Raw genomic sequence first — 14,573 nt, 5'->3', positions numbered from 1 at the left:
GCCTCGTTTATGCTAATTGGCGACAACGTGACTTTTGAGTTTGGAGAATGGCCGATGCCAACTACACTCAAATTCCCTGGAGTCAAGTAAACCGTCTGCATTAAAAACTGCTGGAACTGAGCAAGCAACACTCGTAATTGTCAATTGCCCCTTGTAGAAAACGGACGCCAACTGAGAGCTGAACTGTTGGTACTCAACCATAGTCACTGTAGAACATTTCTATAAAGAGCGTGTAATATATAATACGGAACAGAACAGTTCTTATCGCAGAGTTATGAATATTTAACAGTGAACAGACTTCAAGAATCTTCTTTTTCAGAAGTGTATAGTTAAGCAGTCAAGATAATCGTATTGTCCTATTCTTTTCGAAAGGTATTACTTTACTGAGCAAATTGAACGTCAATTTTTTATTACGTGATACGTTGGATAGCCCACGCATAGATTAAGTCATTTATTATCCAGAGACTCGCCATTATATCTAACTTGTAAGTCCAAAAATATATTTTTTCCAAGCCTCACATTAGATTCTGGCAATGAATAATAGGTTACCTCAGCTATTATAGAAAACGTTTTCCCCCATGGGGTGTTTTCTTTCAAGGTTTTTAAAGTTATTATTTGAGCATGTAAATATATTGAAGATCAAGGAACACTACAGGATGTCCGAATCCCCAAGATGCAGACCTACGCCATCAGGGAAAACTCATAACACCACATATCGCCCGCTCTGGAACGAGATAAAGTTTATTGATCGTGACCCCTATTTCTACATACCCAGGGTGAAAGACCACACCCTAACGACACAAATAGTAGAGATGGTAAGTTTTGAGCTCGGTAAAGAATTGAGAAAGATGGGGACAGTTGAGTTAAAATTACAGAACCTTGCATAACGATGATCGAAAAACACAACAGCGGGAGAGCCATGCGGCAAAGGACCGCAGGGGAGACCTTATCCAAAGATGCACCGATCGCCGCCGTGGAATTCTATTAAATCACAGCTGAGCACGAAGGAATATAGACAACGCGTACTCAGTCAACCTCATCGCCTGAAGAGGACCAGCAGTATGTAGTCAAAACGTTGCGATCCTAACCCTAACTCTAACCCTAAGCAAAGTGACCACATCTTGAGACGAACAATTACATTTCTCTCTTTGAAAACATCCATCCTCGGGTCATTAGAAACTGAACGCTGTAGTTTGATCCACCATGAAATTAATTCAAAGTGCCAATATTTACGCGGCCAATCACGAAACTTTCGAGCAAATACCACGTGTCGAACCTTATCTCTATATGTATCTGAGTCATACTTTAATAGCAGCACGAATAACAGAAAATGATGATTCTATCTATTTTTCCATTTGCCAGCTCTTCTTCCGAAAATAACGTATTCCAGGAGCCCATTAAGTAATGGGCTCCTGCGCATATTTTGATTTTAATTTATGAATGCCATGGCGTCTACAATGTTCACTTGAAAACCTTTACAAGTTCTGTAATGGCTTGTATATATTTTCAACTTGCGTTTACAACGACTTCGCCCCTGATTCTCCATTTCGTTCAAATTGTAGAATTAAAGCACAATTACCGAGTTAAACAAGTTCGAATTTATTCCTATTTGATTGTGGTCGCTTCGACTGACTGCAGGTAAGCATTCTTACAAACTGCAACTCCTGTATGACAAGTACGGTATATAGAGGGATTAGCGAATCTAGGAAACCATTGTTTAGTTCATAGGGCATGTTTTTCGGTTAGCTCTGTGCTATTCCTTCTTCTAAGTCCTCTGTTATCACTGAGACACACGAGCCATTTCGTAAGCACGTCTTTTCGCATGTTAGTCCTGTCACACGTTCATTAAGCATGACATCAAGGACACTAATTGAGACAAAGGCTCGAGCATACCACACAGAAGGCTGCCGTGCCAGTCTTTTTTTGCCTATTAATGTGCTCGATGACGCCCCTAGCGTGCCGTGTCATCGCACGCGTGCCCGTTATCCCTGTTTTCCCGTGGAGGGTCACAAATTCTTTATTTATTTCGCATCGCTTGACTAGAATACAATACACATATACATAAACATTTTTGGGCAAGGAGACCACCACAGCCTAGCCAATTACAGTGGATCCCTCGTTAATAAATATTAATAACTAAGGCTACTCGTATAAAAACGAGAAAAATCGAAAAAGGTCAAATTGCTAGAAGCAGCACGACGGCGTGTATAGGAGAGTCCTCACTATGTTGCACCTGCGACAGATTGTCCTCCAGGTTCTAATTTCGTCAACGTCATACTGATATAGAGCATAACTGTAATACTAAAGTAATGAACGTTTAAATGAAGCTAGAGAGAAGTGACTTGATTCTCTATGTTATTTACAGCTTAAAAGAAAGACGTTAATAAGACAGTGATCTTCGCAGTAATGAACATTACTTGAGCAGTAGTGAAAATAAGGCCTGAAAAAAATTCAGGCCTTATTTTCACTACTGCTCAAGTAGTGTTCATTACTGCGAAGATCACTTTCATATTCACGTCTTTATCGGCAGTTCAAATATGACTTTCATATATTCACAGCCGTCAGTATATCCAATACCTCGTGCCAACTTTGTTAGTTGGAGGCGGGTTTTATTGGTTACATCGCAGTGGAAGGGAAGCTTCCAAATTGTTTTTGTTGCGCGCTGCTGCACAATTTTACCTAGCTATAATACGCTTATGAATTATGGCTTCAATACTTGGTTTTCGTAGCCAAGATGGCATCGGACGATAGAAACAAAATACAGTGTGCGACGCGTTTGGATGCCCCTAGATGCTAGGTGCACATAGCCAAGGATTTTTTGTCTTTAGCGCACTGTTCAGGCACTTGTTTTTCGTAAGTTAGACCACTAGGCACCCACACACCAAGATCCTTCTCTGTGTTGCAAGATTCCTGTAGTGTTACCTTCAAGAATGTTCTAGAAGTAGCTGTGTCATGCTAAGTCATCCCTAAATCAATATATAAATAGAATCTACTGTAATGTTACGGAACGTTCTAGATCCTTAACCGTACCTATAAAAGCCGAGATTGTAACTAGATATTGCGAGTAGTTTTGTTGCTGGTATAGCCCGTCAGATATCAATAAAGGTGTATGCTGCAGAATACAAGACGTGCACACTTCAATTCCAAAGGCGTTTAGTTGATGACATGTTTTTCCTTAAGTTTTGTATTGAAAAAAGTACATGGTACATTATTGGCCAAGCTAAGAGATTTGCATTTGTTTTAAAAACAGCTTGAACTCAAACACCGCTTATGGCTGACCAAGATAACGATTTGAAGAAATTTAACCACAAGGATAAAACTTTAAGATGATGGTTATCGTGATTTGTAAATATATATATGGTTGACTTTTTTTATGGGCCTTTCAAGTTGACCTTATTTCACCTCTGCAAAAGAGATACAAAGTACATTGCTTGTAGATTCCTGTTTTTGGGTGTTTTTTGCTGTTCACACCCCAATTTGAACGTGATTTATACTGCATCAATTAGTTCGAATAATTTTGATGACTTTGCGCGGACAACTGATCCGTTATCATTATTGACGAAATAACTCTAAATTTGTTACATAATATTTTCTTTGTAGGACTTACTTTTATCAAATTTTCGGAATAGGGAAAGTAAAAATAAGGATCCCGCAAATTAAAAAAGCTGATAATTCAACCAATCCCCAATCCATTGTATTATCAGTTTTGTATAATATGATATGCGGTGATATTCTTTATCACCCTACTTGACCACAAGTGAACGTTATTTGTTGCGATTGCAACAAATTAGGTATTGGATTTTTTCCCAAAGGCTGGTACAATTCACTTACTCTGACGAAGGGCTAAAGCTCGAAACGTCAGCTTTGAAACTCTTTACGATGGTCAATTTACGTTATCAACTCAGTTGATAATATTTAATTACCCTGTCATACTCTTCCACCGACGCAGCACCACTGTTTCTTTAGAAACTTACCCCCTAGTACAATTTATCTTGACTAATGATTACAATGAGCTAAAATTTTCCCGTTATGAATGAAAATTTAGTCGTAATACTTCTCTAAAAATATGAAATTTCAGTTTTGTAAGTCTAAAATTGCTGCGATAGACTTTTGTAACACTTAGGTGGAATGCCATCGTATTTCAGCGTATTCCCATCTGTTTTTGTTCGCAAAATCATTGCCTTCAATCCTCGTTTTTAACGGGGAGATCAATTAATGCTTATCCAATTTGTCTTGGCAATCAAAATTTATTGCAGATAAATACAAAAAGATTTTTTGGGAATTAAAACAAATTTTTTGTGGTTAATAGAAAATCGTGCCATAATTTCGTTATGTAAATTATCACTGACTCGACTCCGGATTAAAAAGAATACAAAATTGTTTCGCTTTTAAGACAAAACAGTAACCCTGCGGTGTTTCCGTCTCGATTTGACACTTCAGAAATGGAGAAAATGACGATTTCGTTGGCCTTGATTGCTTCTTTCTGCATCGTTCAAAGTCTTGAGGCAAGCCTAAATAAATTAGGAGAAGATCCATACATCGAGGAAGGTAACAGAATTACGTACGTAAATTTAAAGACAGGTAAACACGAGCAGAGAAGGTATAAGAAAAGTCGAGGGTGTGGATTACTTTCGAGAATTTGATTATTATATTATGAAAAAAAAATGGGAAATGTCTTCTATTGTTCTAAGAAAATAAAAATATTCCTTAAAAATACGCGCGAATCTAAAAGGAAACTATCGTGTCTATATATTCCTGCCCACACAGAACTATCGATCAGTGAAGGTGTACGAAGTGTCTAGTCTATTTACGAGATCTTATATCAATAAATGAAGGAGCATTTTTTTAGTCACATATTCATGTCAACAACCACACATTCTTCACGAATGAAAGCAAATTTTAGCGAAAATTGTCATTCGAAACAGGTGGCTGATAGATCTATCGGAGATTACCAAAACTATTTCATAGAAGGAAGCATTTTTGACGATAATGAAAATCTACATGAAATATTACACCGCCGCGTCTATTCTAGAGCCCGAATACCGCTTGATTTTACCCTAGTATCAATGTGACTTAGCCGTGATATAATTTTAGTTACATCGAATAGGAGCCGATCAAACACTGCAGAGTATAGGACAAATGAAAAAACTACACAGATCGCTGAGATCTACCCAGTTTCCCAATGGGATTTCCAACGTGATATCTTGATACACTTCCGAAGGTCTAGCATGCCTTTGCTCTTAATGTTGCTTCGCCACTTAAAATAACGCAGAGCCTATAGCTACAAAAGCAGTTTTTAACTTTTTTAAACCTGGACTAGGGCTTAGTTTTATTTTCCCTGTTTGTAATAAACCGTTCATTTACCACTATCGACCCTCAGAAGAGTCTACATGTAGACCTTGAATCCTCCGACGCTACAAGAGAGGATATTTTTGAATGCTTGAGGTGGAGTGTACCATCTAAGATTTCAAACCCTGTACCTTTTAACGAAAAATCTGTATGCCTCACTAACCTGTTTCAAACAAGAAATGTTGTAACTTTATCATGTTGTCATAATAGTAACGACACGATCCCATATTTTTACACCACATTCCAAATCGATCTGTCAAAAAAATCTTTGGCTTATACTCCTCTTTCCTTCTCGCAACAGATGCAGCATCCCTTGAAGATAACTGTGAGTAAAAATTAATTTGAGTTTGTCTCTCTTAACCACTGTTCAGACAATTTTTAAGATTTCTTGAAAATGCGTCCTTAAAAAAGGCTAATCTGTGCCTTTTACGCAGCAAAAAAAAAGCGAGGGAAAAATCTGTTCGAAATCGGCCTAAATCGAATTAAAACAAGACGACGGATAGTCACTTACCGTTATTTTATCTTGTTATTTTGTCAGTTGCAGGAGATGAACCAGAGTGTCCAGAACTGCCAGCCTGCCACTACTTTAAAAAGTTGTGTTGGACCACAACACACAGTTTGTATGACTTTGTTATCAGGCATTGTCACAAATCGTGTAAGCTGTGTTGAACTAACTTAAAGACTACGTAACAATTTCTAACTAGAGTCAAGCTTGCGTAACTCTCTTTCGAAATTACTCCAGATCTAGGAGTGCTATTCTTTGTATATATTGTTCAATCAAATAATTTTTTTAATATTAACATCGCGCGTTAAACAGCATCACAGCATGTAGAATAGTCCTTGTTTTTAAGAGTAATAATACTTGTTCGCATGAAGAGGCTAACAATGATTAAAAAAACTTTAATTAAATGGTAATTGGACCTCGTGTCGAGGTATTTTTTCTGAAATTATACTCGATTTTGAAATCACAAGTATGATTTCAGACCAAATTGCACTGCACTCAGTTCAATCACCATTTCATATCCTCCTCCGACTGTCAGTATTAGTGCAGTCCCGAAAGTTGTACCGTAATAATATGATGAAATCTTAAAGTTCAGGGGAGATAAAAGGTCGTCGTCTAAATGATCATTTTGGGCCACAATGATGGTTACTGTCAAAGCTTCTTGTACAGTATCTTGAACTCCCAAATGTCTGGTCCAATAGTTGAAACTGAACACGGTAACAAAATCAGATTGATTGATTTTAAACGTTACTTCGGTGTTGTGATACATAGGAACTAAAATATGGCACGAGTCTTATAAATATATGTGAGATGCGAAGTATTCAACAGAGAACTTTTTTCTTTAAATTTTCGTAGGTGAAGTTTACCAACATTATACTTAAAAAGCTATCCAACAGTGTTGGATAACGACGTGTCATTTTTCAGGTAATAAAGTCTTAACAGCAACAGACTACTGAATGGACCTTTCGCCTCTTTTTTTCCCTTTGTTCAACACCCATTAAATGGTCATTTGTAAACATAAATTTTTCACACATGCATTTCTGATATCCCCCTCACGAAACCAACGACCACAGAACGATATTTTTGCCGCCATAGACCATCAACCCTTTGGTTGCTAGATCTGGGCAATCAATCTTCGTGTTCTGATGTGTTTGTCACAAATAATGAACATGTCATTAGTACTTTATATTACTTTCTTTCAACTGCTTTTTGAGATAACAATCCTTTATAGCAAATTTCAGCAGCTGCGTTTAGTTCAACGCTCACTGAACCTCAAGATGCACAGACAGAAACTTGCTTTGTAATGCTAAAATACGTGAAGACTGATAGTCTGAATTCCATTTGAAAATTAAATTTTATGAGTTTTGCAGTTTTTCTCCTTATCAATCATTGTAAAACAATACAGATAAAATTTTAAAATATTAAACCATCTTTGCTCGAAAAATATTGTTTTTTGACCGATGGAGTAGGTCAGAGAAAACTTCAGTTGACTGATACATATTAATTATTTATAGAAGAAGAAGAAGAGTAAATTTCAATTAAGAAAATTTCTAGAGCATGTTTTCATCAATATCTGTATATAAAGAACACTAAAAGCCAACTGTCACGTGTTAAATCAATGATGAAAGGTGTAATATTGATCGTTTCAAGAAGTAGACAGATGGGCTCGTCCGCTCCTGTATGTCGTGAGTAAGTTTTCACTAAAAACACCAAAATACATTATCAGTAATTTAAGTACAGAATAAATTACACGAATATGTGGTTCTTTTTTAGGACTTTTGTTTGCTTTTGAAAATCACAATCTATATTACTTTACCTCAAATGACATTTTCACGGCTTCTGTTTAAAAATGATGTTTACCTGTTGGCAAGAAATTTTAATTTAAAAAAAAAAAAACATCACTTATCTGAGTGTAGATTGTTCATGCTATTTAGAGCGAAACTTTGTCCGCTTGTTCAAGTTTGGAAAACGCTTTAAGAAGTTTTCAGACCCAGTGCAATCTTATCAAGAGAAATTGTCGAGTCAAGCCAGGCGAAGATATTTTGAGATAACGTGAGAATCGCCATTTTCGTCGTCCTTTTGTAAAGTCTCTGTGACAAAACAATCATCTACTGGAGGCTAAAAGCTTGGATTAGGGTCGAAACTGTCAGAGTAGATAAAGGCCTCAGGAAGCGTTTGGGATTAAGTGTCAGCTATTTCATTTGCACCTCAAAAAAAGCGTCTTTCAGCTCTAGCAGTAGGGTGGAGTTTATTTCTCTAAGTTTTAAACCTCATTTGGGATCAAAGGTACCGAAAGGCCATTTAATCGACAAAATTCCAAATTTTAAGGTTTTCTTTTCCTATTATATATGCTAACATTTACTCGCTGAAGATCACTGTTGAATCAACATTGAGGAAAAAACTTATTTAGCCAGTCGATTCCGAATACGAGTTTAAACTATTTGTGACTAGTAATAAACCTTGGGTTGTTTACAGCCAATTACATCGGTCTAGATGTGTCAGTGTAATTCGTCGAACTATCCACAAAGCGTCGGATCTCTCTTTGGTGAATATCCCTGCTAAGATTATTCTGTACATCAGCTGCAGTTACAAAGTTCAAGAGTCGAGCAAACAGAGACATATCGAGTTTATCACGTATTTTCATCACAGAAATATTTCGAAGCTCTGAAAACAGTCTCGGATACTATGGGTGGTTCAAATATGACAAACAATAACACTTTTGAAAATGGTACATCGAGACCTGATTTGCTCTGCTCATCCACAAGTCCTGACACGGATTTAACTAAAGCTTGGAAGACAATTTCTTACTGCGTTATCATCCTTGCATCTCTCTTTGGAAATACATTGGTTATACTGGTGGTGTACAAGAAAAGACGAATGAGGACAACAACAAATTTCATTATAGTAAACATGGCTGTAAGTGACATGTTCTTTGCGGTCTTCACAACTCCTCCATCCATTCGAACAATTTACGTAGGAGATTATTTGTTAGTTCGTGGGATAACAGCTGACCTGATTTGCAAGCTTGTCACCTTCATACAGCAAGTCTCGCTAGCAGTTTCCATATTATCTCTTACCGCTATCGCCTTTGACCGTTTCTTCGCCATCCTGTTTCCATTTCGAAAAATCATCAACCGCCGGACAACAAAAGTCCTCGTCGCTCTTACTTGGCTGATAGGTGCCATGTTCACAGCTCCTGTTCTGTATGCTAACAGGACTGTCGTGGAAGACGGAAGCGGCAAACTTACTTGTAAGGAAGTCTGGGAGCCTCTTTTCAACAGCAGCAAAGCTAGGAGTGATTACACTTTCGTCCAGTTTGGCTTTCTTTACGCAGGACCACTCACAGTTATAGCGGTACTTTACACGGCAATCGTTATCGAGTTATGGCGAGGGAATTCCGTCAAATTTCGAGCAAAGGCCAACTATCAAGAAGTCGAGAAATCAAATAAGAAAGTGCTTAAAATGCTTGTCACGGTAATTGTAGTTTTCGCTCTTTTTTGGCTCCCGATATACATATTTCAATTCCTAGTTTATACTGGTAATGAGAGATGCTCTGTCCGTGGGGTGATTCAATTTATTGGGTATTTTCTTTGCCAAGCCACAAGCGCTGTTAATCCGTTCATCTACGCAATCTATAGCGAGAATTATCGTAGTGGTTTTAGAGCTGTCTTACACAACTTAATTTATTGTCAAGGAAGAAAGCTCTTCCACAGAGAGTCTTCGAGAGGAGAAAGTTTAAGTGGCCGACGTGAAAAAAAGGTAGAGTTGTACTTTCTGTAATATATTTGACTTAATGATTGTTTTTACTGGCCGAGGAGTCTTTCTCAAAATCTTTTTTTCCCCTCCGCGTTATTAATTTTCCCTAAAAACTGTCAGATTGTACCGACATAAATGAACCAAATAATTATTCTATTTATCATAGTGTGTGGGCCTATCTTATATGTTGTAGACGTTTGCAGTGACTTCGTTTCTTTTTTCTAGAGTGATTCTTTTTCACATACACTAGAGTTAACTGGTCGAAGCCACTCTTAACACTGATGTAAGCCGGCTTTAAAAGCATACTCGCTCGTTTGTTTGATTGAATATAAAGCAATATCCCATTCATATCCAGCTGCTAAAAGATTTCTTGAAGGATTAAATATTCAGGGGTCTACTTCAGGCACATCAAGATTTAACAAACACAAGACAAATGGACAAATGATTGATAAATATTTAACCAGGCTGCACAAAATAACTCCCAAACAATATCTGTGGTTCCTTGGATTTTATATGAAATTCCAATTTAATCTCGCTATGTAAAGATTGCAATCAGAAAGTGCGTAAAAACAAATGCAGAAACAAACAATTGGTAGCGAGCAAACTTTACAGTCTCCATTTGTAACACAATTTAGATTCAATTGCAAAAAATTATTTAAGTATGTCAGGCAGCAATTCTGATTTCACTCCTATTGCACATACACAGCACCACTGTTTAATTTGATTTTTCGATACTTTATTTGTTCAAACCTTCGTTCCGCCGTTCTGTTCTATTGAACATGTTCCTTTTTCTGTTTCTTCGCCCCCTTCGTGCCCTCTACCTTCGTTAATGTTTTTCTTTGTTTCTCTTGTGTTCTCGTTTCTTCCTTCTGTCGTTCCTCGATCCTTTCCTGTTCTTTTTTTTGTTCCCTCGAACTTTCGTTTCTTCGCTTGCGAACTTAAGAGCAGATATCGATCTCCTAGTGACTTTAGAATTAAAGGCTTCAGCTGAAAACCCAATATCAAGAACCTCACTGGTTCTTTATATTTGCTTTTGTGGTAACTCGCATCGTCGCCGCATTTTTGAAAATGATATCCAGTGCTCGGCTCTTTCGGCGAGTAATTTCGGAAAAAACTAAAATAGGAGAAATAGAGGCGATTCCAGTTCAGGGGCGGACCTGCTAAGCGCTGCTAGTTCGAGCTTGTAAGTAGAAAAAATCGAGAGGTACCAAAGAGAGCGAGCCTTAGTTAGGATTGAGGACAGGAGGGCCGATAAAGTAAAGAAAAGCTGCGAAGAAACTAACTTCTGCTTTCTCACCTCAGTAGTGATAGCTAGGATAGAGGCGAAGGCTTTTAGTCTGATTTATTTGGATATGCATGCGGTAACTACCACCATGGATAAAACATAACCAGCCTTATGATATAGTCAACAAGACTGGTAAATGATCATTGCATCATAACAGGTTGTCGGGGGAAAGACGAAATACAAGTATTGCACTCTCAAAAACTCCGCTTTTGTCTGAAATGAATATAAATAAGATAACTTTGAAACACATGGAAATACATTTGGCTCAACCTGTTTGTGACAGCTATGCCTTACTTAATAATAACACGGGGACTTTCCAAAACCGTTGAAAAGTGCTTCAAGTTATGAGTACCGAGAACCAACAAATTGCGGTAGACAATGATTTGTCAAGAATAAAATGAGCAAAAAAATTGCTAGCATCTTTTTTGAGTTATGGCAACGCGTGATGTTAAAAAGGTCTTCAAATTTCACTCGCCTGCGGCTCATTTGATATCGTAGACTTTCGGAACACCCCAAGTGCCAATAGATCAAAACACAAATCGCGTTCATGCAAATTCGGGACTTATTCATCTTTTATTTACTGAAGGTAAGACGTCCCAGTACATATAACCGAGGAAGAAGAAGTTAACATATGACATATCCGGGTTAAAACATGAAAATTACCGACCAAACTACTTCTTATTTGTATAGAGATCAATACATCAAGTTTTTTATCAAAATAACGGATGAAAAATTATCATACGTACGTACGGGGTTAACTATTAACCGTCATTATAATAAAGTTCGGATATAACGCGCGCTGTCATTGGTTGAAAGAGAGTGCTCTACGAGAGTATAGAGCATAGAGCTGAGCTAAAGCTGTCACGCCATCTGCCAAATTGTATTATGTTCGACCTTTTCCGGACTTCTTTTTAGCTTTTTTCCGATAATTGAAAGTGAAATTTCGGAACTGAAGCGAGCCGGCAAGTAGCAACAGAAGAACCAAACAAAGGTTTGTAAACATACCAGGCGCCGTAATTTACGTTATTAAAACGTGAACAGATACAAAAATCCTTAAAGGAAAAACAAAACAGACATTCCGAGTTTTAAATATTTTCGCGCTCAGTTAGATTGCAAGATTACGTACGGTAATAAAAATCAAACACAGCTAACACTCGTATAGTATATAAAGTAAAAACAAAACAGAACAAAACAGAAATGATGAAAAATATAACCAAACTGCCATAAATATTAAAATTCATACTAATCATGACGGTGTCTGAGCGAATATGATCATGCTGAAGTCCATCGCGGCTCGCTCATCATGGCGATCTCCGGTCGTCACAGTAAAGCAAGCATCAGAAACTACATCGGCCGCCCTTCGAGTGAAAAAATAAGAGCTTGCTCTGATATCCTTTCCGATGCGTTGAGTGAAAAGTCAGATCAGTCACTGCAGCCGAGTTTTGCGGCGCTTTCATCCCGAGTGATCTTCATGTTCCGGTGAATTCGGCTGTTGTTCATTCCAAAAACACTCGCCTTGAACAGTTTGTTTTCTACCTTGTCATGTGATAAAACTCGCGTGTTTTTATGAGCCATAATTCGGCTGAAGTTCACTGAACATTTCACTTCAAGATTCTGTATTAGAGACTTAAAAACTTCAGGCAATAGTGTTAAATTCGACCTGCCGAACTATTTTAGTTTCTAAACTATCGCAGATTGTGACCTTTGATGGTTTTTGAACTTTGATGGTTTGACACTTTTGACAGCTTTCGTCTTGTACAGCCAATCAGATTGTTTGAACCATTCTAACAGGGATTCTGATTGGCTCATTGTAGCGTGCTTTATGAGAGTATAGAGCATGCTGACGACACTGTTGATCGCTTTGGAAATAAAGTTTGTTTTGAAAATTAAAAGTAATACTAGGGGAATTTAATGGATTCTTTATTATAAAAAAATAGAGAAGTGAGGAGAAACACTCCACTACGTCTCGTGTTTCTGCCTACACTTCTTTCGTGTTCTAGCCGCTTCCTGCGTGCTTTATAACAGTACAGAGCCAGTCAAGGCTTCTCTATTTTTTAATTAAAACCAGACAATATATCTTTGAAATTCCTGTATTAAACTTTAAAACAGAGCCGCGATACACAGTACATGAAAAATTGGCCCAAAAAATCATTTAATAATGTCCTTTTCCTGGCTTTTTCGAGATAAATACAGAACTGACTTCCAACTAGAAACATTACCCATGTATCTACAAATACATCTCAACGATTAATTGAAGACTCTGGCATTTCTGAGGTTCTGATTGGTTCTCTCAACTCCGGTTATCAGCCTATGTACCAAATTGCCTGGTAAATGGAAAATGATTCATCCAAGGTTTGCTGCATTTACTTTTAACCGGAAGTCAACGCTTCTGTCGTTCATTGTAAATAGAGTAAAGCAAATAAAAATCAACTTCTTCTCGGTAGCAAAAGTAAAAGCGCCAAAGCATGATGTTACATTATTGAATGGTACGCATCTTTTAAGTTTCACTTAAGTAAATAGTAAATTTCCTAGCGTTAAATTTTCATTTAGCATCGGTCGAAAAGTGTTGGGCATGTCATGTGAATCAAGTTTTGCCATTTTAGCGGTCGGAAATATTCACTTCCGGTCCTCTATTTTTGAAAAAAATTGTAGTGAGCTCTCGCAGCATTATCGAAAAGTGGAAAATTAGATAAAACAATCCGCCTTGTTGGATAAGAGTCCGAAACATAATTAACCTGAATGGTTTTTCAGAGGAATTCAATCGTTTTTTAACTCGTGAATTGCGCGCATGCGCAAGAGCGAGTTGTAGATACGATGTGGGGAATAGCACTCGCTCGCTCGCTCGCTCGATTGGTCGATTCCTGTAAACTTTTTTTCGATTTTAGGCTTTTGAGTGCATTTGATAGTTTTTGGCGAGCAGTAAACAAACGAAATGGCGACCTTTGTTGCTAAGAATAGTGGTGGGGTGAAAAAGAAGCCAATGATAATCTTAAAAGAGTTTTTTTGTTTTGTTTTAGTTTCAACAAGCGGCGCCAGCGACTGGCAGGCATGCAAGGATTCACACTGAAATAACAGAACAACCTTCGTTTTTCATAAAATTGTAATTTACAATCCCTGAACTTGAAAACAATCCGAAGATTCATTGAAAATATCACTTACTGCGAAGCACTTGGAGTTTACAGATGCCCAAAAGGTTTTTCTGTTATGGCGTGAGATTGAGGACAAAATTGATCATTACTTTACGTATCGTGTGTTTTTCCTGTGTGAAGCAACAGAAGATGCCGGCGACTAACGAAATTACAAGTTATCACGAAAATCAAATAACACCTAAACAAACAATTTTAGCTACCGATTCTCAGTGAATTTTTAAAGAACAATCAACCACAAAATTCTCTAAACCAGATAACATTAAACATAATCCAAAAAATCATGCGTCAATTCACGAGTTTGTTCACAGAGCACTTTGATTTTTTACTTAAGTAAGTTCTGGTATACGAATTTAATATACGCGACAAACAAAAATAAAATCGATTCCTGGTCACTCACTGCCCATGTTTGAGCTAGATTAAAATCAGAGGTGACGTAACAAGTAGAGAATGCGTTGAGGGAAGTTACACTTCTTTCACAGAAAACAAATATATATGCGTCATTGACAAAATAGTTTTCCACGAACTGTAAACT

At 37.5% G+C, this 14,573-nt stretch overlaps 1 protein-coding gene and 1 long non-coding RNA gene across 2 annotated transcripts; both read left to right on the top strand.

Annotated features, from left to right (window-relative positions):
* Window positions 1–4,300: 4,300 nt before the first annotated feature.
* Window positions 4,301–6,803, top strand: LOC149036498 (uncharacterized). Its single transcript, XR_016181850.1, has 3 exons — window positions 4,301–4,548; window positions 5,651–5,674; window positions 5,888–6,803. It is a non-coding gene; the product is annotated as an uncharacterized LOC149036498 (long non-coding RNA).
* A 1,300-nt stretch (window positions 6,804–8,103) lies between these two features.
* On the top strand, window positions 8,104–11,093 carry LOC113667341 (QRFP-like peptide receptor). Its single transcript, XM_027183156.2, has one exon. The coding sequence runs from the start codon at window positions 8,537–8,539 to the stop codon at window positions 9,629–9,631; it is 1,095 nt and encodes a 364-aa protein (XP_027038957.2). The 5' UTR covers window positions 8,104–8,536; the 3' UTR covers window positions 9,632–11,093.
* The last annotated feature ends 3,480 nt before the right edge of the window (window positions 11,094–14,573 follow it).

Source organism: Pocillopora damicornis, chromosome 12, assembly GCF_964200805.1.
Source record: "Pocillopora damicornis chromosome 12, jaPocDami1.2, whole genome shotgun sequence".
NCBI classification, from domain to species: domain Eukaryota; kingdom Metazoa; phylum Cnidaria; class Anthozoa; order Scleractinia; family Pocilloporidae; genus Pocillopora; species Pocillopora damicornis.
This window is presented reverse-complemented; position numbering and strand designations above follow the sequence as displayed.

Bases quoted from the DNA above. Each gene is read 5' to 3' on its own strand.
- LOC113667341 (XM_027183156.2), top strand. From the start codon at position 8,537: ATGGGTGGTTCAAATATGACAAACAATAACACTTTTGAAAATGGTACA.